We start from the raw sequence: 27,150 nt of genomic DNA, 5'->3' as shown, positions 1-27,150 counted from the left end.
ACCTGCGCCTCCGCCGCAGAGCGCATGCGCAGGAGCCCCAGCAGGAACACGCTGCAGTAGCTGCTAACAGATTTGGACCAGAACCGAGCGGAACCGACCAGAACCGAGCCAGAACCATGCGGTTCCTGCCCAGAATGCTGCTGGTTCTGCTGCTGAGCTTCCCGGCGAGCCTGCTGACCAGAGGTGGGTTCGGGGGGCTCGGTTCCGACCCGGTTTAGCTGCTGCTGCTAACGCTGCTAATGCTAAAACGGGACAAAGGTGCTGGTTCTGGGACTCGGAACCGGGTCACGGACCCGGTACCGGCTGGTACCGGACCCCCGGCCCGGTTCCGACCAGAACCTGCTAGTTTTACCGGGTAGTTCTGGTTCTGGAGGAGAAAAAGAGCGGGTTTGTTTAGACTGACGTGTCTTTAGTGGCTAACGCTGATTCACGGTTCCGCGTTACACCGACGCAGAGGCTACGGCGTATGTTACGCGTCGACGCGCAACTACGCAGAAGGCTCTGCGTCGGTGTAACGCGGAACCATAAATAGTCAAGCGGAAGCGGAACTGGGTCAGAACCAGGTCAGATCTGGACCAGAACCGGGTTTTATTTATTTATTTATTAATTATTTAATTTCAAAGGGAAAACACATTAATGAACGTGAGTCCGTCATGTAAATGTAAATGTGTTACAACCAGGGTAAATATGCAATAATGCATAACAACATAATATAGTTTATTACATTATTATTATTACATTATTAGTATTATTATCATTATTATTACATTATTATTATTATATGTTATATATTACATTATTATTATATGTTATATATTACATTATTATTATATGTTATATATTACATTATTATTATATGTTATATATTACATTATTATTATTATTATTATAATATCATTATTATATATTATTACATTATTATTATTATATATTATTATTATTATAATATATTATTACATTATTATGATTATTATTATATATTATTACATTATTGTTATGATTATTATTACATTATTATTAAGATTATTATTATATATTATTACATTATTATGATTATATATTGTATTATATATTTTTTTGTTATTATATATTATTACATTATTATATATATATATATATATTACATTTTTATTATTATTATATATTACATTATTGTTATGTTATTACATTATATATATATACCGGTGTGTGTGTATATATATATATATATATATATTATATTACATTATATTACATTATTATTATATATTATTACAGGGGGTCAAACTATGGAATTCATGTTCCCATTTAGCAAAAAAATGTTTCTCTGTACCAGGTTTTAAAGGATGTCTGAAACTTAATTTTAGTTTTGTAAATGGAACTGCTCTGATCTACAGGACTGTCTCAGAAAATTAGAATATTGTTCTAATAATTTTCTATAATGCAATTTAAAAAAAAAAAAAAAAATGTCATCCATTCTGGATTCATTACAAATCAACTGAAATATTGCAAGCCTTTTATTATTTTAATATTGCTGATCATGGTTTACAGTTTAAGAAAACTCAAATATCCTATCTCAAAAAATTAGAATATTCTGGGAATCTTAATCTTAAACTGTAAACCATAATCAGCAATATTAAAATAATAAAAGGCTTGCAATATTCCAGTTGATTTGTAATGAATCCAGAATGGATGACATTTTTGTTTTTTTAATTGCATTACAGAAAATAAAGGACTTTATCACAATATTCTAATTTTCTGAGACAATCCTGTAAGTAATGGAGTCGGGGGCGTCAGTCGGGTCTGAAGGTCCTGCAGCCGCCACCTCGGCTTCAAGGGGAAATGTAAATGTTTGTTTTTTTAATACATTTATGGAATTACTCTGTTGATTATTCTATTACTTAATACATATAGAGTAACTACAAATGCAAATCAGAACAACATGATCGATTTCACTAGTTATTTTACACTGTAAAAACTCAAAATCTTAACAAGAATATTTGTCTTATTTCTAGTTAAAATGTCTCATTTTTAGTCAAGAAATCTCCTGTTTCAAGTAGATTTTCACTTAAAATAAGTAGAAAAATCTGCCAGTGGAACAAGATTGTTTTTCTTGTAATAAGAAGATAAATCTTGTTCCACTGGTAGATTTTTCTACTTATTTCAAGTGAAAATCTACTTGAAACAGGTGAAAATGGTCAAATAACAAGTTATTTTTCTGGTGATGAATCTTGTTTTAAGTTTAATGAGATTTTTTGACTAAAAATTAGACATTCTAACTAGAAATAAGACAAATATTCCTGGTAAGATTAGGAGTTTTTGCAGTGAGCGAGACTGTATTGTAAAAAGTTCCAGATCAGCTCCATAAACTTCTGTGTTAGTATTTGCTGGACGTGTTGATGATACTCTAGTTAATTCTGAGACTCGTAACCTTGCCGTACCTTAGTGAGACTGAATTGACGCCACTGAATGGATGTACTGACACATTTTATCGTCTTGCGTCTCCTTGAAATTATTCTTGGTTTGTTATTTAGTTGTTTATCTTTTGTTTGTTTCTTAATGATTAAATTGTACCCTTTATCGTTATTCATATATCCGATATATATACAGGTAAAAGCCAGTAAATTAGAATATTTTGAAAAACTTGATTTATTTCAGTAATTGCAGTCAAAAGGTGTAACTTGTACATTATATGTATTCATTGCACACAGACTCATGCATTCAAATGTTTATTTCATTCAATTGTGATGATTTGAAAGTGGCAACAAATGAAAATCCAAAATTCCGTGCGTCACAAAATTAGAATATTACTTAAGGCAAATACAAAAAAGGGATTTTTAGAAATGTTGGCCAACTGAAAAGTATGAAAATGAAAAATATGAGCATGTACAATACTCAATACTTGGTTGGAGCTCCTTTTGCCTCCATTACTGCATTAATGCGGCGTGGCAGGGAGTGGATGAGTTTCTGGCACTGCTCAGGTGTTATGAGAGCCCAGGTTGCTCTGATAGTGGCCTTCAACTCTTCTGGCATTCTGCATCTTCCTTTTCACAATACCCCACAGATATCTATGGGGCTAAGGTCAGGGGAGTTGGCTGGCCCATTCAGAACAGAAATACCATGGTCCGTAAACCAGGCACGGGTAGATTTTGCACTGTGTGCAGGCGCCAAGTCCTGTTGGAACTTGAAATGTCCATCTCCATAGAGCAGGTCAGCAGCAGGAAGCATGAAGTGCTCTAAATCAGTGATTCTTAACCATAGGGCCGCGGCCCACACTTGGGCTGCGAGCGCCATCTAGTGGGCCGCGAAAAAAAATTCAGTTTTGTACCAGTGGGCCGCGAGGGCCGCGGGACTGCATAGCAACTCCCAACCAAATGAGGAGAAGAAGACACTCAGCTAGCTGTACGTGTAATAGTAAGAGAAATGGTGTGTATTTATAGAGAAAATCCTTCATTTTGCACAGAGTAGGTTTAGATCTGCCAGGATCAGGGATCGATTACTTGGGTCTGCGCCCAGAGCGAGCGAGCGCGGCGTGATCATTTATCCCAACGCGTCCCCGCAGCCGGGGAGGTCGGTGCCGCTCGGGCGGTGGGCTCCGTCGTTACTGCTGAAGGATTGTACATGTAGATGTGTCTGCTGGACTGGACTGTTGTTCGGGCTCGCAAAAGCATCGGAAAGTGACTCGGCTGCAGCGGCCAGAGAGCTGCGGGTTCTGTCCGTCTCAGCTGATCAGGCTCGGATTAAATCCGACACGCGCAGTCCTGACAACTTATTAATGTAAATAAAACTTAGTAAGTTACTTAGTAAGTAATTAGCTTGACTCTTACAGAGATGAGAAGCTAAATAAAACTAAATATCGTTCCAGGCTCATCAATGAGCACCTCCACATGCATATGAGAACCTGACACCATGCAGCCCAGATTTAAAGTCCTGGCAGGAGAAATTAGAGCTCAGTTCTCTCACTGAACGACAGAAAGTGGGGGCATAAGATTATAAGAGGGGAAGAAAGAAAAACTGCAAAACTGTTCAATTGTTAAGATGTGTTTATATTCATTTATTATAAAATGTGTTGAGACAATTAACAAAGAAAAGGGGAAATTCAAACTGCTGGTAAAGAAATAAAATAAGATAGCATTTGAAAAATAAAATAAAATCTATTTTATTTTTAAGAGAAAAAAATATGTGTAATTGAAGTTACACATGTTAAGTGGCAAATATGTACTTTTTTAATATAACAGTCAGATGCAGATGTTGATACAACTATGAGGCTACTTGAATATATATATATATATATATATATGTATATATATATATATATATATTATTATGATGTTCTGGACCTTCGCTTGAGTAAATTATCTCTAAATGGACCTCTTAAAGTTGAATACCCCTGCTATACAGTGTTAATATTTAACGGGCCCCAGGCCACTCTGTACTGAAAAAATTGGGCCCCAAGGTCAGAAAGGTTAAGAATCCCTGCTCTAAAACCTGCTGGTAGACTGCTGCGTTGACGCTGGATCTCAGGAAACAGAGTGGACCGACACCAGCAGATGACATGGCACCCCAAACCATCACTGATGGTGGAAACTTTACACTAGACTTCAGGCAACGTGGATCCTGTGCCTCTCCTGTCCTCCTCCAGACTCTGGGACATTGATTTCCAGAGGAAATGCTTCCGTCAGAAAACATGACTTTGGACCACTCAGCAGCAGTCCAGCAGTTTTTTCCTTAGCCCAGGTGAGACGCTTTTGCGCTGTTTCTTGGTCAGCAGTGGCTTGACACGAGGTATGCAGCAGTTGAAACCCGTGTCTTTCAAGCGTCTCTTGGTGGTGGATCTTGATCACTGACTCCAGCAGCTGTTCCACTCCTGGTGAATCTCCCCCACATTTTTGAATGGGGTTTTTTCACAATCTTGACCAGGGCGCGGTGATCCCTATCGCTTGTACACTTTTTCTTACCACAGTTTTTCCTTCCCTTTCCTCTCCATGAATGTGTTTGGACACAGGGCTCTGAGAACAGCAGCCTCTTCAGCAATAACCTTTGTGTCTTGCCCTCCTTGTTCAATGTGTCGATGGCCTTTTGGACAGCTGTCAAACCTGAAGTCTTCCCCATGTTTGTGTAGGCTTCAGAACTGGACTGAGAGACCATTTAAAGTACTTTGCAGGTGTTTTGAGTTAATCAGCTGATTAGTTTGTGGCACCAGGTTTCTTCAAAATGTAACTCGTACACAATATTCTCATTTTGTGACACACGGAATTTTGGATTTTCATTTGTTGCCACTTCTAATCATCAAAAATAAATGAAATAAACATTTGAATGCATCAGTCTGTGTGCAATGAATACATATAATGTACAAGTTACACCTTTTGACTGCAATTACTGAAATAAATCAAGTTTTTCAAAATATTCTAATTTACTGGCTTTTACCTGTATATGATATATTCTTTTTCTCGACATTTCGACTTTTTTCTCAACATTGTACTTCATTTCATTTATTTATTTAAAAGGGACAACGCACATTAATGAACGCGAGCACTTGAGTCCGTCATGTAAATGTGCCAGATTTAGCCAAACAGGCTCATTTACATCTGCAGGTTGATGGTTTTATATAAAACATTTATTTATTTAAAGGTTTAGTTATCAGGGACAATGCACATTAATAATACATTTAAACACATGTAAAATATGCCAGAATTAGCCAAAAAGCCTGTTTTGCATCTGCTGTCCCTGGACTGGTGTAAAATAGTCAACCTAAAAGAAAAGTTATTAAGATATAATCAATAAAACATCTCCAGATAAGAAGGCTACATCAGAATAAAGATCTCATAAAGTCTCTGGTCTGAATCCGGATCAGCTGAGGAATCTTTCACTTCAATAGTTTTTTCCTCAGTTTTCCTCAGAACTAGAGCCTTAATATTAATAATATTATAATTATAATAATACTAATACGGCCTTTTATTAATATCTCCATATTTTTAGGCCACGTCACGATACACGCTATATATCTCGATTAGCGCTGCAGCTATCCAATATTCTAGTAATCCAGTATTCTACTGAAAATTCCAGCGATTAATGGAGTAATCGGATAAAACATATTTTTGTTTAGTTAAAGAGCAATTATAATGTTAGATGTTAATTGACATCACTAAGACTAAATTATATAATCCAGTAGGTTCATGGTTGTGCATTTAAAAACTGAACTTACACCAGTCGACCAAATTCACTGATTCACTCAAAACACTAAGGATCTTACCAAGAAATGTTCTTATTTCTAACCTAAAAATGCCATTACACCTGACAACACACATCACTTAAAAGGTTAGGTGTTATTCATTTGTATCAAGCACATTTTAACTTCTAGTTAAGTTTTAAGTTAAAGTCTTTAAGATTTTGAGTTTTGGCAGTGATCAAAATAAAACTATGAGACCTGCTGTATTGGAGCACATTTTCTTTTAGTTAAAACTGTAGCGGGAACAGAAGTTTAGAGGAACCTATGTATGTACCGGGTTAGAGGGGGAACATATAGGAGAACGGACCACAAGAATATAGCGTGGATTGAAAATAAAAAGTTAAGCACTGAGATACACGTGTCTCCGTCTGAGCATGATGTCACTAAAACCAAACACTTCCTCCTCTTTCTTCTTCTTTACGTGCGCGGGGTCAGCTTGTTGACGCATTAAACGTAAAAACGCAAAAACGGGGAATAAAGGCTGAATTATGCTTCTGCGTCACACCAACGCAGAGCACACGACGCAGCCGTGACGCCGTCGTGAATCCTTCAGACTTCTCCGTCTCTCCATTTGGTTGCGGTGCAGTTCCCCTCGCGGCCACTAGTTAGCTAGTAACTAGTTTATCACATATAAACAAAGAAAAGAGCCCTGGAAGTTCACTACTGATTCAAACCGGAAACCGGAAATGCTTCGCTTTCAAACGAACCAATCACAGCCCTCTCGGTCTGCGTGTGGTCTGCGTCTCCTCGACGCGTAGTTACAATTTTCGGGAGGTGACGTCAGAGACGGCACAGGTGACGGCGTGTCGTCTGCGTCGATCCAAACCACACGCCGTAGACACGGCGCCATTTTGACGCAGAAGCATAATTCAGCCTTAAGTCAAATTTACCAAAACTGTATTTATTAAACAGTTACTAAGCAGTGAGTGGCACAAACATAAAAAATGTAATTTCAAAATAGAAAGTGCACGTTGCATCTCTCTGAAGAACATCTGCTAAGAACATGTTCTGGTCCCGGTTTTACCAGGTTTTACCAGGTTTTACCAGGTTTTACCAGGATGAGCTGCTCTGAGCAGGAGGGCCCTTAGAGCACCTTTATATTAAATTGTAGGTGCAGGGACTGCAATGTTTCCCCCTCTCCTCCTTTACTTTGCATCACTTTCACTTATTGTTAGAAATATGACGTCATATAGTCTTGTTTGACTTTGTTTCAATGATAGTGATTGATTTCATGTGGCCACATTTAAGCAACACTCGGAGACGTTTCTCAGTTCTGGAAGAGAAAAGCCTGAATTATGGTTCCGCGTTAAATCGACGAAGAACCTACGGCGTAGGGTACGCGCGACGCGCACTTACGCTGTAGGCTCTGCGTTGGTGTAACGCGCGGCGGAACCATAAATCAGCCTAAAGGCTCAGCTGCGCGTTAGGGCTGCAACTAACGACTATTTTAATAGTCGACTAGTCACCGACTATTGAAACGATTAGTCGACTAATCGGATAATTAGTAATTTTTTCTTACATTTAGTATGTCGCTTTAATTATGTGGCAAATGATAATAAACACGAGAAAGATGGAACTTCAATGAAATATACAGGACTGTCTCAGAAAATTAGAATATTGTGATAAAGTCCTTTATTTTCTGTAATGCAGAAATGTCATCCATTCTGGATTCATTACAAATCAACTGAAATATTGTAAGCCTTTTATCATTTTAATATTGCTGATCATGGTTTACAGCTTAAGAAAACTCAAATATCCTATCTCAAAAAATTAGAATATTCTGGGAATCTTAGACTACGTTCACACTGCAGTTCCCAAGTGACCCAAATCCGATTTTTTGCTCATATGTGACTCAGATGTGATTTGTTTATGACAGTGTGAACAGCACAAGTCACATGGAATCTGATCTTTTCAAATCAGATTCAGGTCGCTTCCATATGTGGTTCTAAATCGGATACAGGTCTGATGTTTTGCAATGCGACCGCAGTGTGAACAGGCAGGTCGGAATTAATGCGACTTTGACGTCACACGCAGAGCCCCGAGCCGCGGGGGAGACACGGGAGACGGCAGGGGTCCCTCGGGCCGCCTCCGCCTCTCCTCCTCCCCTCCCCACCGCTCACCTCTTTATACGACCTCAGATCAGACGAGACAACCCGCTGAATTTAAGCATATTACTAAATAAAAAAGCTAAGGATTCAAATCAGGAAGCGGTCGTGGTCGCATAACCTGCCCGTTTTACAGCGAGCTGGACCGTGTGTTAGGTGATAAACCCAGCTGAACGCCGGAGAGCAGAGCTGACACTCCGGGGAGGGAGCTAGAGCCCTGCTATAGCGGGACTGTTTTCTTCATCCCGCTCCCGCTGCATTTCTGACCATTACCGCCCGCGCCCGCAGTGTTTTCATCCGCTCCCGTCCGCTCCTGCTGCATTTCTGACCATTAGTGTTCCGCTCCCGCCCGCTCCCGCAAAACTCTGAGAATTCATGCCCGCACAATGATAAAGATGCAAGAGAAACGTCCTTGACAAATCTATCTGATTTAATGTTAACATGATAATTGTGGAGCTTGATGGATAATTGGCAGTTCATAGGCACCTGTTGGACGCAAATCCATCATTGTCATCACCACACGCCTCTGCGCATGCGGGTCACTTCAGGCCGCGATGCGTTCACACTCGAGTCGGATATAGGACACATTTTAAAAGATAATGTGAACAGCCACACAAAAAAATCGGATATGGGAAAAAATCGGAATTGAGCATTAAGGACTGCAGTGTGAACGTAGCCTTAATCTTAAACTGTAAACCATAATCAGCTATATTAAAATAATAAAAGGCTTCCAATATTTCAGTTGATTTGTAATGAATCCAGAATGTATGACATTTTTGTTTTTTTAATTGCATTACAGAAAATAAGGAAATAAAGAACACAATATTGTAATTTTCTGAGACAGTCCTGTAGATATTTTATTCAACTTTGCCGCTGTTCATACAAAAAGTTAATAAAATGTCCTATTTAAAACTGGTGTATTGTTGAAACTCGTCACCCAGACCCGACGTGCTTTCTCTTCAAATGCTCGTTATTACCAACGTGCTCCCGTGATAAGCAAGGTCTGCTTTGCAAACCTTGCAAGTAATCTTTTTATTTACCATATCGAGGCTAAAAGGCTCCAAAACTTTAGAAGTTTTGTTACATGCAGCTGCTACAGGACGGGACGCCGTCATTCTGTTTACCCGCTACCGCTCGGCAGAGACGCTACCGCGCATGCGCGACTCTCGGGAGAGAACGTATTGAAGTGAGACGCCTCACTCCGTTGGAAAAACACGTCTTGCGACAATTGTCGACAATGTAATTCATTGTCGACAATTTTGATTATCGATTTTTGTCGACAACGTAGACAAATCGTTGCAGCCGTACTGCGCGTGTCGCGCTAAGCGGCTCCTCAGTTCTCCGGAGCCGTGCGAGGAGAAAACATCCCCTCCCGTCTTTACTAAACCGGTTAGCTTTGAAAAGAGTCCGCCGCACGTAAAAACCGCGCAGATGAGCTCACGGCGCAAACAGGCCGAGTTTAGGAAAGTTAAAGTGAAGTTAAAGCGGGGAAGTGAGCGGCGGTCCCGGACAGCAGCGCCGACACCAGCAGCTGGTCGGGGGCCAATGATAACGCACACACGACAGCACGTGACTGACATGTGTAACAGGGTGCACTTGTTTTATGTCTCAGAGAAGGAGAGACGAGACGAGAGAGCGAGAAAAGTCTGTCATTTAATGCCCGCAGTTAAAAGCAAAATGCGTGAAAATTTATATTCGAATATGCACGATAGAGTCATTTTGTACATCGCACAGAGTAGAAGCCGAGATACATCGGCTATCCTCGATATATCGCCCAGCCGTACGCTGCGCTTGCTGTTATTCTGGGAGTCTGACGAAGGAACTCCAACCGCTGGACTTCGATAGGTTTGATTAATGTAATAATGATTGTAAAACAGACTTAAATAAAGCACAATCAAACTCAGTTTTGCTCCTGCTGTATTTTAATACGCACACTTGTATGCTTGTGTGGGTGTTGTTGTAAGGCGGCGCCATATGTGCGCGTAGACCGTGTGGTCGTGAAAATACGGTACGTAACAGTGCGCTTGTTTTATCTCTGAGGAGAGACGAGAGAGTGAGATGTCACACAGGTTCCTTTATTAACAGAGGTCTGCACAATATCAACATGTATAAAACAAATGAAATAAAAATAAACTGCCTGCATATATAGAATAAAAATGCTTCTTGAATAAAATAAAACAAATATCCCTTTCCTGCATAACAATTAAATTAAAATACACTGTAATTAATACAATGTAGACAGTAACAGGCAGACTTTTCCACTGAGGTTGACAGTTGTGCAAATAACAAAACATTTGTGACAATCTCAAATAAAACATTCAAGTCAATTTATCACAAAATAAGCTATATCAAAATTATTATTATTTTTTTTTTTTTTAAATCGATATAAACGATATTGTCTCGTACCATATCGCGTTTGAAAATATATCGATATACATTAAAATCTGGATATATCGCCCAGCCCTAGTATACTGGAATATTCACGATATAGAGCACAGAGTAGAAGCCGAGATACATCGAGTAGATTATGGGCCAATCCCAATACATCCCCTACTTTCTACCACTAGCCCTAAAAATGAGTAGGGCCCTTGTAATGTTCCCTAGGGATTGGGACACCACTTGCTACGTCACTGCGTGGTTTACGTTCGGGTACGTAAACGACTGCAAATCGACGCAGAGCCTACGGCGTATGGTACGGCGCGCGTCGCCGCGTAACCTACGGCGTAGGCTCTGCGTTGGTGTAACGCGGGACCATAAATCAGCCTTTATTCTGGCGAGGTTTGAAAAAACTTTCGCAACGACGAGCAAGCAAGTGATTATGTATATTCACTGAGTGAATATTATGAAAGTAAAATATATATTTCTCCCTAGAAATGTAATCAAAACGCATTTTTATGCAGAAACTAACTCAAAATATTGATTTTATTCACTAAAAATGCGAAATGTCCGCCATGTTTTTTTGTTTGATTCAGTCTGCAAATCTCTAGCCCTTGGTCAGCTAGTGAGGATCTGAAATCCCTCGCTCTGTAGGGCCAGATTGATACACACTAGCCCTGGTTTAAGCCACTACCACTACATGCAAAGAGGAATTGGGAACCACTACCTTCACGGGAACACACAACATTTAGGGCTAGGGATGAAAAGTAGGAGATGGGGGGATTGGGACAGGGCCTATATCGCCCAGCCCTACTGTGTCTGACCTCTGACCTCTGACCCCAGGGCCGCTGGTCGGGGCCCAGAACCAGGACCAGGACCTGACGGAGGACGAGGAGACGGTGGACGAGGACGTGGTGGACGACGTGACGGCGGAGGACGAGGACGACGAGGCCGAGGTGGAGGACGAGGAGACGGCCGAGCTGGTGAGAGTCTGGGGGGGGTCCAGGTCCTGGTCCTGGTCCTGGTCCTGGTCCTGGTCCTGGGTCTCTGGGGGCCCGGTGGGACCAGGTGGAGGACGAGGAGACTCTGGGGTTCTGTCTCTGGGGGTCTAAGTATGTCAGGCTCACCTGGTCTCTCCTGTTTGACCCTGAAGATCCGTCTAAGCTGCTTTTTAGGGGCTTTTATAGTAGGCCTGTGTTGGAAAAATCGATTCTCCCATTTTAAATCGATTCTCATATTAATTCCTAAAAATCGATTCATATGTCTAAAGATCGATTTAAAAAAAAAAAATAAAAAATAAAAAAAAAAAATTCATCATTACAACTTTTGGTACTTTTTAGTTTTTGTCCAAAAAAGGATTATTTTGTTGGACAGGAGAATAACTGGTTCCATGTTTTTGCCTTTAAATATGTTTAAAGGTATGAAAACATTAAAGTTTTCAGTTATAATTGCATAAATTGTCTAAATTTCTTTGCTTTATAAACTGTCTTGGGGTTACATTTGCATAAATGTGAAAAACCAAATTCTCATAAATGGGGAAAGAATAAAAGCGATTTCATCCGTCTCTGTTTCCTCCTGGATCTGTTTGGTAATTCTGCCCCACGATGTTTCTGTTTCAGTTCTATCAGCATTCTGGGAGCTGATTGGTCCTTACAGCATCATTAGCTGCAATACTTGCTGTTTAATCTCAATATAATACTAGTATTAATATGTTGCAGAACTACAGTCATATCATTCATGCAACAGCTGAAAAAACAGTTTTAATAACACTAACCCAAATCAATATCGGATCGTGATAATCGATTCTGAATCTTAAGAATCGGAATCGAATCGATTCTTGACATTTGAATCGATCCCCAGCCCTATTTTAGAGACCGTGAGGCCGCGGTGAGACGGAGACTACGTTCCCATCAGTCTAAATTGGGGTTAAGGTCAATATTCCGGTTCCTGAAACATTGGGAATAATGTGTTTCCATGCGTGAGCTAACAGGGTTATCCCTGTATCCATGGTAACGGGGTTATCCCTGTATCCATGGTAACGGGGTTATCCCTGTATCCATGGTAATTACCGTATTTTCGTGACCATTAGGCGCATATAAACGTGTTATTTTGTTTCCAAACTGTGCGGTGCGCCCAATGACGCAGTGGCCGAATGTGTCGGTCCTCTCACCGCGGCTCCCTCGCGGGAACGCTTTGAGAAACACCGTGCGTTCCAGAGGAACTGCCGTCCGAGGGGCTGCTGACGCCCCGGAGGAGGGGAGGTGGGCCCACCCCGGAGGAGGGGAGGTGGGCCCACCCCGGAGGAGGGGAGGTGGGCCCACCCCGAGGAGGGGAGGTGGGCCCGCCCCGGAGGAGGGGAGGTGGGCCCGCCCCGGAGGAGGGGAGGTGGGCCCGCCCCGGAGGAGGGGAGGTGGGCCCGCCCCGGAGGAGGGGAGGTGGGCCCGCCCCGGAGGAGGGGAGGTGGGCCCGCCCCGGAGGAGGGGAGGTGGGCCCGCCCCGGAGGAGGGGAGGTGGGCCCGCCCCGGAGGAGGGGAGGTGGGCCCGCCCCGGAGGAGGGGAGGTGGGCCCGCCCCGGAGGAGGGGAGAGGCTTTTACGGACTTTTACAGGCTTTTACAGACTTTTACAGGCTTTTAAATGTTTTTAGAGGGTTTAAAAGACTTTCCTCCGTGTCCTCTGTGTTCCAGATGGAGGAGAAGGAGGACGAGGACTCTCTGGTGGGGGAGGTGAAGGCGTCGCCCAACGCTGACACCACCATCCTGTTCGTCAAGGGAGAAGGTGGGTAGTTCCTGCTCCGGTTCTGCTCCGGTTCTGCTGGTCTCTGGGGGACCCCAGGTCCGGTTCTGGTCTCTAACGGTCTCTGCCGGTCTCTGCCGGTCCTCCTGTCCCCCCAGACTTCCCGGCCAACAACATCGTCAAGTTCCTGCTGGGTTTCACCAACAAGGGAGCGGAGAACTTCCTGGTGGAGTCTCTGGACGCCTCGTTCCGGTACCCGCAGGTAAGACCCGGTTCGGTGGGGTTCTGGTCCTGGTTCTGGTCCCGGTTCTGACCCCGTCCCTGTCCCTGCAGGACTACCAGTTCTACATCCAGAACTTCACGGCGCTGCAGCTGGGGACTCTGGTCCCCCCGTCCCGCCAGGCGTCCTTCGAGTATTCCTTCATCCCGGCCGAGCCCATGGGAGGCCGGCCCTTCGGCCTGGTGGTCAACCTCAACTACCGGGACGCTAGCGTGAGTTCTGGGGGGGGGTCCTGGTCCTGGTTCTGGATCTGGGGGGGTTCTGGTTCATGGGGGGCCGGCCCTTCGGCCTGGTGGTCAACCTCAACTACCGGGACGCTAGCGTGAGTTCTGGTTCTGGGGGGGTTCTGGTTCATGGGGGGCCGGCCCTTCGGCCTGGTGGTCAACCTCAACTACCGGGATGCTAGCGTAAGTCCTGGAAAAAGTCAAAATTTTGAGGAAAAAGTCGGAATTTTGAGGAAAAGATTCGAAATTTTGAGGAAAAAGTTGAAACTTTGAGGAAAAAGTTGAAATTTTGAGGAAAAAAGTTGGAATTCTGAGAAAAAAAGTTGGAATTTTGAGAAAAAAGTTGGAATTTTGAGAAAAAAGTTGGAATTTTGAGGAAAAAAGTTGGAATTTTGAGAAAAAAGTCGGAATTTTGAGAAAAAAGTCGGAATTTTGAGGGACATGTCGAGAAAACAGTTGAAATTTTGAGGAAAGAGTTGAAATTTTGAGGAAAAAAGTTGGAATTTTGAGGAAATTTTGATGAAAAGGTTGAAATTTTGAAGGAAAAAGTCGGAATTTTGAGAAAAAAGTCGGAATTTTGAGGAAAATGTCAATGTCGAGAAAAGTTGAAATTTTGAGGAAAACGTCAAAATTTTGAGGAAAAAAGTCGCAATTTTGAGAAAAATGTCGGAGTTTTGAGGAAAAAGTCGGAATTTTGAGGAAAATGTCGGAGTTTTGAGGAAAAAGTCGGAATTTTGAAGAAAAATTCGAAATTTGGGGAAAAAGTAGAAACTTTGAGGAAAAGTCGGAATTCTGAGAAAAAAAGTTGGAATTCTGAGAAAAAAAGTTGGAATTCTGAGAAAAAAAGTTGGAATTTTGAGAAAAAAGTTGGAATTTTGAGAAAAAAGTTGGAATTTTGAGGAAAAAAGTCGGAATTTTTAGGGACATGTCGAGAAAACAGTTGAAATTTTGAGGAAAAAGTTGAAATTTTGAGGAAAAAGTTGAAATTTTGAGGAAAAAGTTGAAATTTTGAGGAAAAAAGTCGGAATTTTGAGGAAATTTTGATGAAAAGGTTGAAATTTTGAGGGAAAAAGTCGGAATTGTGAGAAAAAAGTCGGAATTTTGAGGAAAATGTCGAGAAAAGTTGAAATTTTGAGGAAAACGTCAAAATTTTTAGGAAAAAGTCGAGAAAAAAGTTGAAATTTTGAGGAAAAAGTCGGAATTTTGAGGAAAATGTTGAAATGTCGAAAAATGTCGGTTCATGGGGGACCGGCCCTTTCGGCCTGGTGGTCAACCTCAACTACCGGGATGCTAGCGTAAGTCCTGGAAAAAGTCAAAATTTTGAGGAAAAAGTCGGAATTTTGAGGAAAAAAGTTCGGAATTTTAAAGAAAAATTCGAAATTTTGAGGAAAAAGTTGAAATTTTGAAGAAAAAAGTCAGAATTCTGAGAAAAAAAGTTGGAATTTTGAGAAAAAAGTTGGAATTTTGAGAAAAAAGTTGGAATTTTGAGGAAAAAAGTTGGAATTTTGAGAAAAAAGTCGGAATTTTGAGAAAAAAGTCGGAATTTTGAGGGACATGTCGAGAAAACAGTTGAAATTTTGAGGAAAGAGTCGAGAAAAAAGTTGAAACTTTGAGGAAAAAGTTGAAACTTTGAGGAAAAAGTTGAAATTTTGAGGAAAAAAGTCGGAATTTTGAGGAAATTTTGATGAAAAGGTTGAAATTTTGAGGGAAAAAGTCGGAATTTTGAGAAAAAAGTCGGAATTTTGAGGAAAATGTCGAGAAAAGTTGAAATTTTGAGGAAAACGTCAAAATTTTGAGGAAAAAGTCGAGAAAAAAGTTGAAATTTTGAGGAAAAAGTCGGAATTTTGAGGAAAAAAGTCGCAATTTTGAGAAAAATGTCGGAGTTTTGAGGAAAAAGTCGAAATTTTGAGATAAAAGTCGGAATTTTGAGGAAAATGTCAGAGTTTTGAGGAAAAAGTCGGAATTTTGAGGAAAATGTTGAAATGTCGAAAAATGTCGGTTCATGGGGGACCGGCCCTTTCGGCCTGGTGGTCAACCTCAACTACCGGGACGCTAGTGTAAGAGGGGGTTCTGGTTCTGTTATTAAAGTTTTTATTAGAGAAATAAAGTCAGCTTTACAAGATTCACATAATTACAGTATTAATTCAGTATTTTTTTCATAAAAAAAGGACTGTAGCTCCTTTAATGTAATCATTTCCTATAATGTAATTTCCTATATTGTAATAATTTCTTATAATGTAATAATTTCCTGAAAATTTAATAAAATTTGCACTCATTCGAAAATGTAATAAAACTCAATGTAATAATTTCACCAATTATGTAATAAAATATCCTGACGGATATTGTAATAACATTTTTACCGATAATGTAATACCTTATTACATTATTGGAAATTTATTACATTTTCAGGTGGGTCTTTTTTTTTTTCTCCAAAACTGATAATTTAATACTTGACAAATAATGTAATATATTTGTTCATTTTCAGTCCAGAGTTCTACATTTTGTGTTTTAAGTATCTAAGAATGTTTTATAATCTGGATTTGAAACACCAGAATGATTATTGGGTTAAATTACAGACTTTGAGTTCCATGTAATAAATTCCCAATAATGTAATAAGGTTTTACATTATCAGTAAAAATGTTATTACAATATCAGTCAGGATATTTTATTACATTATAGGAATTTATTACATTATAGGTGCTACATGGCGGGTCCTGGTCCTGGTCCTGGTCCTGGTCCAGGTCCCAGTCCCAGTCCTGGTCCTGGTCCTCATCTCTCCTCTCCTTACAGGGAAACGTGTTCCAGGACGCCGTCTTCAACCAGACCGTCACCATCACGGAGAGAGAGGACGGACTGGACGGGGAAACGTAAGCAGCGTTGGCTAATAATAATAATGATGATGATGATAATAATTAAAGCTGCAAGCACCCATAAAGATCAAGGACTCAATACCGAGTCCGATGACTCCACCACGACTCTTTATATCAAACCATTCAAAAGTTATAGCAGAAAGTAGGAACTATCAAATATGGACCAATCAGATGAAGTGTGGGCGCGCTTTTTGGAGTCTAGCGTCGCCACGGTAACGCTTTTGAAAGAGAAAAGTAATGCGTGTAGTCGGAGGATGGAGACGCACATTTTGATGTATAACACACCTGGGTGCACGTTACAGTTCGGGCTGAATTAACTGCCGAAGGAATGGCATAAATTTCGCCAAAATTACAAGATTAATACAAAATGGCCGACTTCCTGTTGGGTTTGGGCCATGGCTCCAAGAGACTTTTCTTTAAGTTGTGAGTAGGGATGTCCCGATCAGGTTTTTTTGCCCCCGAGTCCGAGTCCGAGTCCTTTGATTTTGAGGACTTGCCGATACCGAGTCCCGATCCGATACTTTTATAAAACAATAAAAAATGAAGAAGAGAAAAGAAAATTATGCAGGATGACCCTTTTATTATATGTTAACATGTGTACTGTAAACTGAGCACATAGGAGGTAGGCAGCTTGAACATTCTTAAGTCAGTATAAAAAAATGTTATTTTCTTTTTCTTTTTTTTTTTTTTTAGCATAGGGCTGCTTCAGCTTCAAAACAAACAGGCGTGCTCTGCGCGCATGCGGTGTATGCTGCCGCTCCGAGCCCAGTACTCCACGTGTGCGTTGATTTATGGTCCCGCGTCACACCAACGCAGAGCCTTCCGCGACGCGGAACCATAATGTCGGCGCCGCAGCTCCGCTTCAGTCCTGGGGCCTCATCTATAAAGCTTGCTTGCGCAGAAAAAGCGCCTGAAAGTTGCGGAAGCCACCATCTACGCAAAGCCTCGGATCTAACAAGAAAAAACTAACCGATGGCTGCCGCTCCAAGCCCACTACTCCACGCCGAAGAGGAAAAAAGAAAGTGTTCTGATTAAAATAAGGAAAGTTGGACTACCGTATATATCAATTGCGTTCATAAGGATAAAGTTTAAAAAAAAAAAAAAAATTAAAGAAATTGTCGCTTCTCCCCGTGTGTGTCTGCCTGTCATGCACGGGTACTTGGGCGCATGTTGTTTACTTTTAAGCCGGAATTATGGTTCTGCGTCACACCAACGCAGAGCCTACGCCGTAGGGTCTGGCGTAGGGTGCGCCTCGCCGCGAAACCTACACTTTAGACTCTGCGTCGGTGCGACGCGGAACCATAAATCAACGCACACGTGGATGTCGGCGCCAGTGAGTATTTTCACCGGACATTTTGACCGGAGAGATTATAAAATACCGGACTTCGGCAATTACCGGACAACAGAAACCCTGATATATATATATATATATATATATATATATATATATATATATCCGATTCCTGATCGGCTCATAACGTCCGAGTCCGGATCGAGTCTGCAATCACGTGATCGGCCCCGATTTCCGATCACGTGATCGGATCGGGACAACTCTAGTTGTGAGTGACATGATACAGGTGTGTACCGATTTTCGTGCATGTACGTCAAACCGTATTGTGGGGCTTGAGGCACAAAGTTTTCAAGGGGGCGCTGTTGAGCCGTTAGGCCACGCCCATTAATGCAAACCATTAAATATCATATTTATCACCAGGCCTGGCTTGGTGCAAAATTTGGTGACTTTAGGGGGAAAAAAGACGTCGGAAGAAGGATAAAAATTCCTACAGGTACAATAGGGCCTTCGCACTGTCAGTGCTCGGGCCCTAATAATAATAATAATGATAATAAACATTCTATTTGTAAGGCTCTCTTCATCCAAGAATCACAGAGCTAACAATAATAAGTCATAAAATTCATAAAAACACCATAGACCTGTAGTTACTGATGAAGCAGAGTCAGTAGAACCAGATCCAGAGTGTGTCCCTTGGCGTGGGTAGGAACCTCAACCTGCTGCTGCTGCTGCTGCTGCTGCTAATGCTGCTGCTGCTGCTAATGCTGCTGCCGCTGCTGCCCAAAGGCACTCAGGAAATCTGCTGTAAACCCACAGTGATATGGATATTTATATCCCCAACAATAACAATGTTAGGTGACATGGTGCAGAGAGAGGGAAGGACATCACTTATCTCCGGTAGAACAGATGGGTTTGGTTCTGGAGGACGGTACGTGAGAATCTCTGTCATGGAGTTTGGAGGTTTGCACTTCAAGGCCAGGAATTCCATGGAGGAAAGATCAGGCAAAGGAGACGGTTTTTGAGATCATTACCGATATAAAACCAGAAACAAGCAGTGTCGTCTGGCGACAGTCGTCGGTTCCCGGTAGAACCAGGTTCCCGGTTCCAGCTCTATTAAAACAAAGTCTGCCGAGTGAAGTCGCTTTTAAAATCACATAAAACCGGTACCAACGACCCTGGGCTTTGTCTTGCAGGATCTTCATGTACGTGTTTCTGTCGGGACTCGGACTGCTGGTCGTGGTGGGTCTGCACCAGCTGCTGGAGTCCAGGAAGGTGAGAGACCTGGGCCTGGACTAGTCTGGGGGGTGGGGGGACCTGGTCCTGGACCTGGTCCTGGACCTGAGGGGGGTCCAGGTCCTGCAGGACCAGCAGGACCTCCAGGTCCCAGTCCAGGTCTGACGGTTTTTGTCTCCGCAGAGACGGCGTCCGGCCCCCAAGATCGAGACGGGGACGTCGAGCCACAACGACGTGGACATGAGCTGGATCCCCCAGGAGACGCTGAACCAGATCAGTACGTACCGGCCCGGTCTTACCGGGTCCTCCTGGTACTGCCGGGTCTACCGGGTCTACCCGGGTCCCCCGGTCCTCCCGGTCCGGTTCTTGAACTTCTCCTCACCCTCTTCTCTCTCTCTTTCTTCCTGCTGTCGTTCGTTCTGCTGCGTCTTCAGTGCAGAGTCGCAGAGGTGAGGTCCGCTTCCTGGTTCTGTTCTGGTTCTGTTCTGGTTCTGCCTGCCCCCCTTCTGCACCCCCTACACTTTTACACGTCTTACTGGTTCTGCTGGAACCGGCAGGACCAGGTTCACGTCTCTGGGGGGTTTGGGGGTCTAGACCAGGGGGGGCCAACCCGAGGAAAACAGTGGAAATGTCGAGAAAAAAGTCGAAATTTTGTGAAGAGTCGCAATTTCATGAATAAAATCGCAATTTCATGAATAAAATCGCAATTTCATGAATAAAATCGCAATTTGATGAATAAAATCGCAATTTCATGAATAAAATCACAATTTCATGAATAAAATCGCAATTTCATGAATAAAATTGCAACTTCGTGGAATAAAATTGCAATTTCGTGAATAAAATCGCAATTTCGTGAATAAAATCGCAATTTGATGAATAAAATCGCAATTTGATGAATAAAATCGCAATTTGATGAATAAAATCGCAATTTGAAGAATAAAATCGCAATTTCGTGAATAAAATCGCAATTTGATGAATAAAATCGCAATTTGATGAATAAAATCGCAATTTGATGAATAAAATCGCAATTTGAAGAATAAAATCGCAATTTGATCAATAAAATCGCAATTTGATGAATAAAATCGCAATTTGATCAATAAAATCGCAATTTGATCAATAAAATCGCAATTTGATGAATAAAATCGCAATTTGATGAATAAAATCGCAATTTGATGAATAAAATCGCAATTTGATGAATAAAATCGCAATTTGATGAATAAATCGCAATTTGATGAATAAAATCGCAATTTGATGAATAAAATCGCAATTTGATGAATAAAATTGCAATTTCATGAATAAAATCGCAATTTCATGAATAAAATCGCAATTTCATGAATACAATTGCAATTTCATGAATAAAATCGCAATTTCATGAATAAAATCACAATTTGATGAATAAAATCGCAATTTCGTGAATAAAGTCGAACTTTCGTGAATAAAGTCGAACTTTCGTGAATAAAGTCGAACTTTCGTGAATAAAGTCGAACTTTCGTGAATAAAGTCGACGGCCTGAATGATATAATGAGCGTATACCACGGCCTGAATGATATAATGAGCGTATACCACGGTCTGAATGATATAATGAGCGTCTACCACGGTCTGAATGATATAATGAGCGTATACCACGGTCTGAATGATATAATGAGCGTATACCACGGCCTGAATGATATAATGAGCGTATACCACGGTCTGAATGATATAATGAGCGTATACCACGGTCTGAATGATATAATGAGCGTCTACCACGGTCTGAATGATATAATGAGCGTATACCACGGCCTGAATGATATAATGAGCGTATACCACGGTCTGAATGATATAATGAGCGTATACCACGGTCTGAATGATATAATGAGATTATACCACGGTCTGAATGATATAATGAGCGTATACCGCGGCCTGAATGATATAATGAGCGTATACCACGGTCTGAATGATATAATGAGCGTATACCACGGTCTGAATGATATAATGAGCGTATTAGAATGAATTAGAATTAGAATGAAGAAACACATGCTGGATGTTTCTATGTTAGAACTGGGGGAGATTTATTTTTTTATTATGCACTTCGAGAAAATAGTCAAAATTTCACGAAAAAAGACGAAATGTTGAGAAAAAAGTCAAAATTTCGAGAAAAAAGTCACAATTTCAGGAAAAAAGTCGAAATGTAAAGAAAAAGTTGAAATGTTGAGAAAAAAGTCAATGTTGAGAAAAAAGTCGAAATGTTGAGAAAAAAGTTGAAATGTTGAGAAAAAAGTCGAAATTTCGAGAAAAAAGTCGAAATGTTAAAAAGTCGAAATGTCGAAAAAAGGCAAAATTTCGAGAAAAAAGTTGAAATGTCGAGAAAAAAGTCGAAATTTCATGGAAAAGTTGAAATGTTGAGAAAAGTCAAAATTTCGAGAAAAAAGTCAATTTCATGAAAAAAGTCGAAATGTTGAGAAAAAAAAATAGAAATGTCAAGATTAAAAAGTAAGGGAAAAAGGAAGAAAAATAAGGTCAAACATTTTTGAAAAAGCTCCAGCAGCCACTAGGGCGGCGCTAAAGAGCCACATGCAGCTCTGTAGCCGCGGGTTGCCGACCTCTGGTCTAGGAGGGACTGGGGTGGTAATGGGGGGTCTGGGGGGTCCAGGGGTCTTTGTGATGGGGGTCCTGGTCCTGGTTCTGGTTCTTACCCGGTTCTCTCCCCCAGACAAAGCGTCTCCACGGAGATCTCCCCGCAAGAGGAACCAGAAACGCTCGGCCGGGTCGGACGAGTGACGGGCGGCTGAAGCCCCGCCCCCTGGAGGAAGGGGAGGAGCCTGAGGCTGAAACCCCGCCCCCTGGAGGAAGGGGAGGAGCCTCCGCCTGAGGCTCCGCCCCCAACTGCTGACGGACTGTAACGAGCTGAACAACGCGGCTCACACACACAATTATACAAATACACACTTATACACACACTAATATATATATATATATATATATATATATATATATATATATATATATATATATATTTATATTTATATTAGTGTGTGTATAAACACCAGACCGGGTCTAAACCGGTCCAGGACGGTTCTGACTGATTTATCTACTTTTTTTTTTTTTTTTTTTTTTTTTTAATCTGTAACTCCAAATTTTCCCATGATGCTCTGAATGTGTCTCTGGAGCAGTGGACCGGTCCAGAACCGGGGGACCGGTCCAGAACCGGGGGACCGGTCCGGGAAGAACCGGGTTTGGGTTTTGTTGTCGGGTTTGTGTGGTTTTGTTTTATTTTTGTTGGGTTTTTTTCCCCGACCCGTTTCCTGGGACGGGCCGGTCCAGCACCGGTTCTGGACCGGTTCCTGGTCCTGGTCCTGGTCCTGGTTCTGGGTCCTGGTCCAGTCCTGGTCCCGTTTCCTGGTCCTGGTCCCGGTTCTGGTCCCGTTGCTCCACCTGGTCTGAGCACTGCTGTAAATACCTGCCGGTGGAGGGGGCGGGGCCAGGGCTGGAGAGGGGCGGAGTCTCTGGAGGGGGCGGGGTCAGGACTGCTGGGGGCGGAGCTTCTGCAAGGGGGTGGGGTCTGGGGCGGAGGGGCGGGGCTTCTCGATGACACGTCACGTTTTTAATCATGTTGGAAATAAAATGAACGTGATGATTTTTTTGTCTCGTCTACTGATGTCTTTCCCCGGAGGCGGCGCCGTCACGTGACCGGTGACATCACTGGTCACGTGACCGGTGACATCACTGGTCACATGACGCGCCGCCAGGGCCGGGTCTGTGAATCTGAAGAATCTGATGAACTTGTTTGTTGAAGTGACAAAAATAAAGTTTTCTCTGACTAAAGTTTGCAGGAATTATCAGTTTCTTCTTCTGTGGTTCTGAAAATTAACTTTTGTTTTTCTTAAATGTTTTTTCTTGTAAAATGTTGAAAGTTTATAAAATCAAGAATTTTCCCAAACGGCATCACTTTATTTATTTCATGACGTCATGAAGGAGAAACTTTACATTTAGATTTAGATTGATTTATTCAGCATAGTATAAAAACAGAACAAATGTAACATACAAATGTAAAGAGAAATTGGTAATAAAACTTAAATACGAGGATCTACATGTAAAATACACTAAAGATTGTACAAAGATTTAAAATCTGCAGAATACATGATTAAAGTCTAAAAACAAATACAAAGCAAATAAACAGCAGCTTTAATAAAATAAATAAATGGATCTACAAGATTAAATAAAAATAAATGAGAAATATCATTATTAGGTAATCTGATCATTTAAATGTCCTGAGATTCTGTTTAAAATGATTGAATAAAGTCTGAGATTTCTGTTTGTTATAGTACCAGTTATAGTACCAGTTATAGTACCAGTTATAGTACCAGTTATAGTACCAGTTATAGTACCAGTAGTACCAGTTATAGTACCAGTTATAGTACCAGTTATAGTACCAGTAGTACCAGTTATAGTACCAGTTATAGTACCAGTTATAGTACCAGTTATAGTACCAGTTATAGTACCAGTAGTACCAGTTATAGTACCAGTTATAGTACCAGTTATAGTACCAGTTATAGTACCAGTAGTACCAGTTATAGTACCAGTTATAGTACCAGTTATAGTACCAGTTATAGTACCAGTTATAGTACCAGTAGTACCAGTTATAGTACCAGTTATAGTACCAGTTATAGTACCAGTTATAGTACCAGTTATAGTACCAGTAGTACCAGTTATAGTACCAGTTATAGTACCAGTTATAGTACCAGTAGTACCAGTTATAGTACCAGTTATAGTACCAGTTATAGTACCAGTTATAGTACCAGTTATAGTACCAGTTATAGTACCAGTTATAGTACCAGTTATAGTACCAGTTATAGTACCAGTTATAGTACCAGTTATAGTACCAGTTATAGTACCAGTTATAGTACCAGTTATAGTACCAGTTATAGTACCAGTAGTACCAGTTATAGTACCAGTTATAGTACCAGTTATAGTACCAGTTATAGTACCAGTTATAGTACCAGTTATAGTACCAGTTATAGTACCAGTTATAGTACCAGTTATAGTACCAGTTATAGTACCAGTTATAGTACCAGTAGTACCAGTTATAGTACCAGTTATAGTACCAGTTATAGTACCAGTTATAGTACCAGTTATAGTACCAGTAGTACCAGTTATAGTACCAGTTATAGTACCAGTAGTACCAGTAGTACCAGTAGTACCAGTTATAGTACCAGTAGTACCAGTTATAGTACCAGTTATAGTACCAGTTATAGTACCAGTAGTACCAGTTATAGTACCAGTTATAGTACCAGTTATAGTACCAGTTATAGTACCAGTTATAGTACCAGTTATAGTACCAGTTATAGTACCAGTAGTACCAGTAGTACCAGTTATAGTACCAGTTATAGTACCAGTTATAGTACCAGTTATAGTACCAGTAGTACCAGTAGTACCAGTTATAGTACCAGTTATAGTACCAGTTATAGTACCAGTTATAGTACCAGTTATAGTACCAGTTATAGTACCAGTTATAGTACCAGTAGTACCAGTTATAGTACCAGTTATAGTACCAGTTATAGTACCAGTTGTACCAGTTATAGTACCAGTTATAGTACCAGTTATAGTACCAGTTATAGTACCAGTTATAGTACCAGTAGTACCAGTTATAGTACCAGTTATAGTACCAGTTATAGTACCAGTTATAGTACCAGTTATAGTACCAGTTATAGTACCAGTTATAGTACCAGTTATAGTACCAGTTATAGTACCAGTTATAGTACCAGTTATAGTACCAGTTATAGTACCAGTTATAGTACCAGTTATAGTACCAGTTATAGTACCAGTTATAGTACCAGTAGTACCAGTTATAGTACCAGTTATAGTACCAGTTGTACCAGTTATAGTACCAGTTATAGTACCAGTTATAGTACCAGTTATAGTACCAGTTATAGTACCAGTTATAGTACCAGTTATAGTACCAGTAGTACCAGTTATAGTACCAGTTGTAGTACCAGTTATAGTACCAGTAGTACCAGTTATAGTACCAGTTATAGTACCAGTAGTACCAGTTATAGTACCAGTTATAGTACCAGTTATAGTACCAGTTATAGTACCAGTTATAGTACCAGTAGTACCAGTTATAGTACCAGTTGTAGTACCAGTTATAGTACCAGTTATAGTACCAGTTATAGTACCAGTTATAGTACCAGTTATAGTACCAGTTATAGTACCAGTTATAGTACCAGTAGTACCAGTTATAGTACCAGTTATAGTACCAGTTATAGTACCAGTAGTACCAGTTATAGTACCAGTTATAGTACCAGTTATAGTACCAGTTATAGTACCAGTTATAGTACCAGTTATAGTACCAGTTATAGTACCAGTAGTACCAGTTATAGTACCAGTTATAGTACCAGTAGTACCAGTTACAGTACCAGTTATAGTACCAGTTATAGTACCAGTTATAGTACCAGTTATAGTACCAGTTATAGTACCAGTTATAGTACCAGTTATAGTACCAGTAGTACCAGTTATAGTACCAGTTATAGTACCAGTTGTACCAGTTATAGTACCAGTTATAGTACCAGTTATAGTACCAGTTATAGTACCAGTTATAGTACCAGTTATAGTACCAGTTATAGTACCAGTTATAGTACCAGTAGTACCAGTTATAGTACCAGTTATAGTACCAGTTGTACCAGTTATAGTACCAGTTATAGTACCAGTTATAGTACCAGTAGTACCAGTTATAGTACCAGTTATAGTACCAGTTATAGTACCAGTTATAGTACCAGTTATAGTACCAGTTATAGTACCAGTTATAGTACCAGTTATAGTACCAGTAGTACCAGTTATAGTACCAGTTATAGTACCAGTTATAGTACCAGTTATAGTACCAGTTATAGTACCAGTAGTACCAGTTATAGTACCAGTTGTAGTACCAGTTATAGTACCAGTTATAGTACCAGTTATAGTACCAGTTATAGTACCAGTTATAGTACCAGTTATAGTACCAGTTATAGTACCAGTAGTACCAGTTATAGTACCAGTTATAGTACCAGTTGTACCAGTTATAGTACCAGTTATAGTACCAGTTATAGTACTAGTTATAGTACCAGTTATAGTACCAGTTATAGTACCAGTAGTACCAGTTATAGTACCAGTTATAGTACCAGTTATAGTACCAGTTATAGTACCAGTTATAGTACCAGTTATAGTACCAGTAGTACCAGTTATAGTACCAGTTATAGTACCAGTTATAGTACCAGTTATAGTACCAGTAGTACCAGTTATAGTACCAGTTATAGTACCAGTTATAGTACCAGTTATAGTACCAGTTATAGTACCAGTTGTAGTACCAGTTATAGTACCAGTAGTACCAGTTATAGTACCAGTTATAGTACCAGTAGTACCAGTTATAGTACCAGTTATAGTACCAGTTATAGTACCAGTTGTAGTACCAGTTATAGTACCAGTTGTAGTACCAGTTATAGTACCAGTAGTACCAGTTATAGTACCAGTTATAGTACCAGTTATAGTACCAGTAGTACCAGTTATAGTACCAGTTATAGTACCAGTAGTACCAGTTATAGTACCAGTTATAGTACCAGTTATAGTACCAGTAGTACCAGTTATAGTACCAGTTATAGTACCAGTTATAGTACCAGTTATAGTACCAGTTATAGTACCAGTTATAGTACCAGTAGTACCAGTTATAGTACCAGTTATAGTACCAGTTATAGTACCAGTTATAGTACCAGTTATAGTACCAGTTATAGTACCAGTAGTACCAGTTATAGTACCAGTTATAGTACCAGTTATAGTACCAGTTATAGTACCAGTAGTACCAGTTATAGTACCCAGTTATAGTACCA

The 27,150-nt window shown here is 40.7% G+C and overlaps 1 protein-coding gene across 1 annotated transcript; it reads left to right on the top strand.

Moving 5' to 3' along the window:
- Nucleotides 1–22,668, top strand: ssr1 (signal sequence receptor, alpha). The gene is made up of 9 exons (XM_061713140.1): nt 1–183; nt 11,533–11,672; nt 13,375–13,465; nt 13,582–13,685; nt 13,757–13,915; nt 16,718–16,794; nt 19,279–19,357; nt 19,502–19,595; nt 22,008–22,668. Exons 1-9 carry the CDS (start codon nt 117–119, stop codon nt 22,073–22,075), a joined length of 879 nt encoding a protein of 292 aa, XP_061569124.1. The 5' UTR covers nt 1–116; the 3' UTR covers nt 22,076–22,668.
- The last annotated feature ends 4,482 nt before the right edge of the window (nt 22,669–27,150 follow it).

Source organism: Cololabis saira, chromosome 22 (genome assembly GCF_033807715.1).
Source record: "Cololabis saira isolate AMF1-May2022 chromosome 22, fColSai1.1, whole genome shotgun sequence".
Classification (NCBI taxonomy): Eukaryota; Metazoa; Chordata; class Actinopteri; order Beloniformes; family Belonidae; genus Cololabis; species Cololabis saira.
Note: the sequence above shows the minus strand (reverse complement) of the source record. Positions and strands in the feature narration are given on the sequence as shown.

Bases quoted from the DNA above. Each gene is read 5' to 3' on its own strand.
- ssr1 (XM_061713140.1), top strand. From the start codon at position 117: ATGCGGTTCCTGCCCAGAATGCTGCTGGTTCTGCTGCTGAGCTTCCCG. The intron at 13,686-13,756 runs GTAAGACCCGGT...CTGTCCCTGCAG, and splicing joins CCTCGTTCCGGTACCCGCAG to GACTACCAGTTCTACATCCA. The intron at 13,916-16,717 runs GTGAGTTCTGGG...CTCTCCTTACAG, and splicing joins TCAACTACCGGGACGCTAGC to GGAAACGTGTTCCAGGACGC.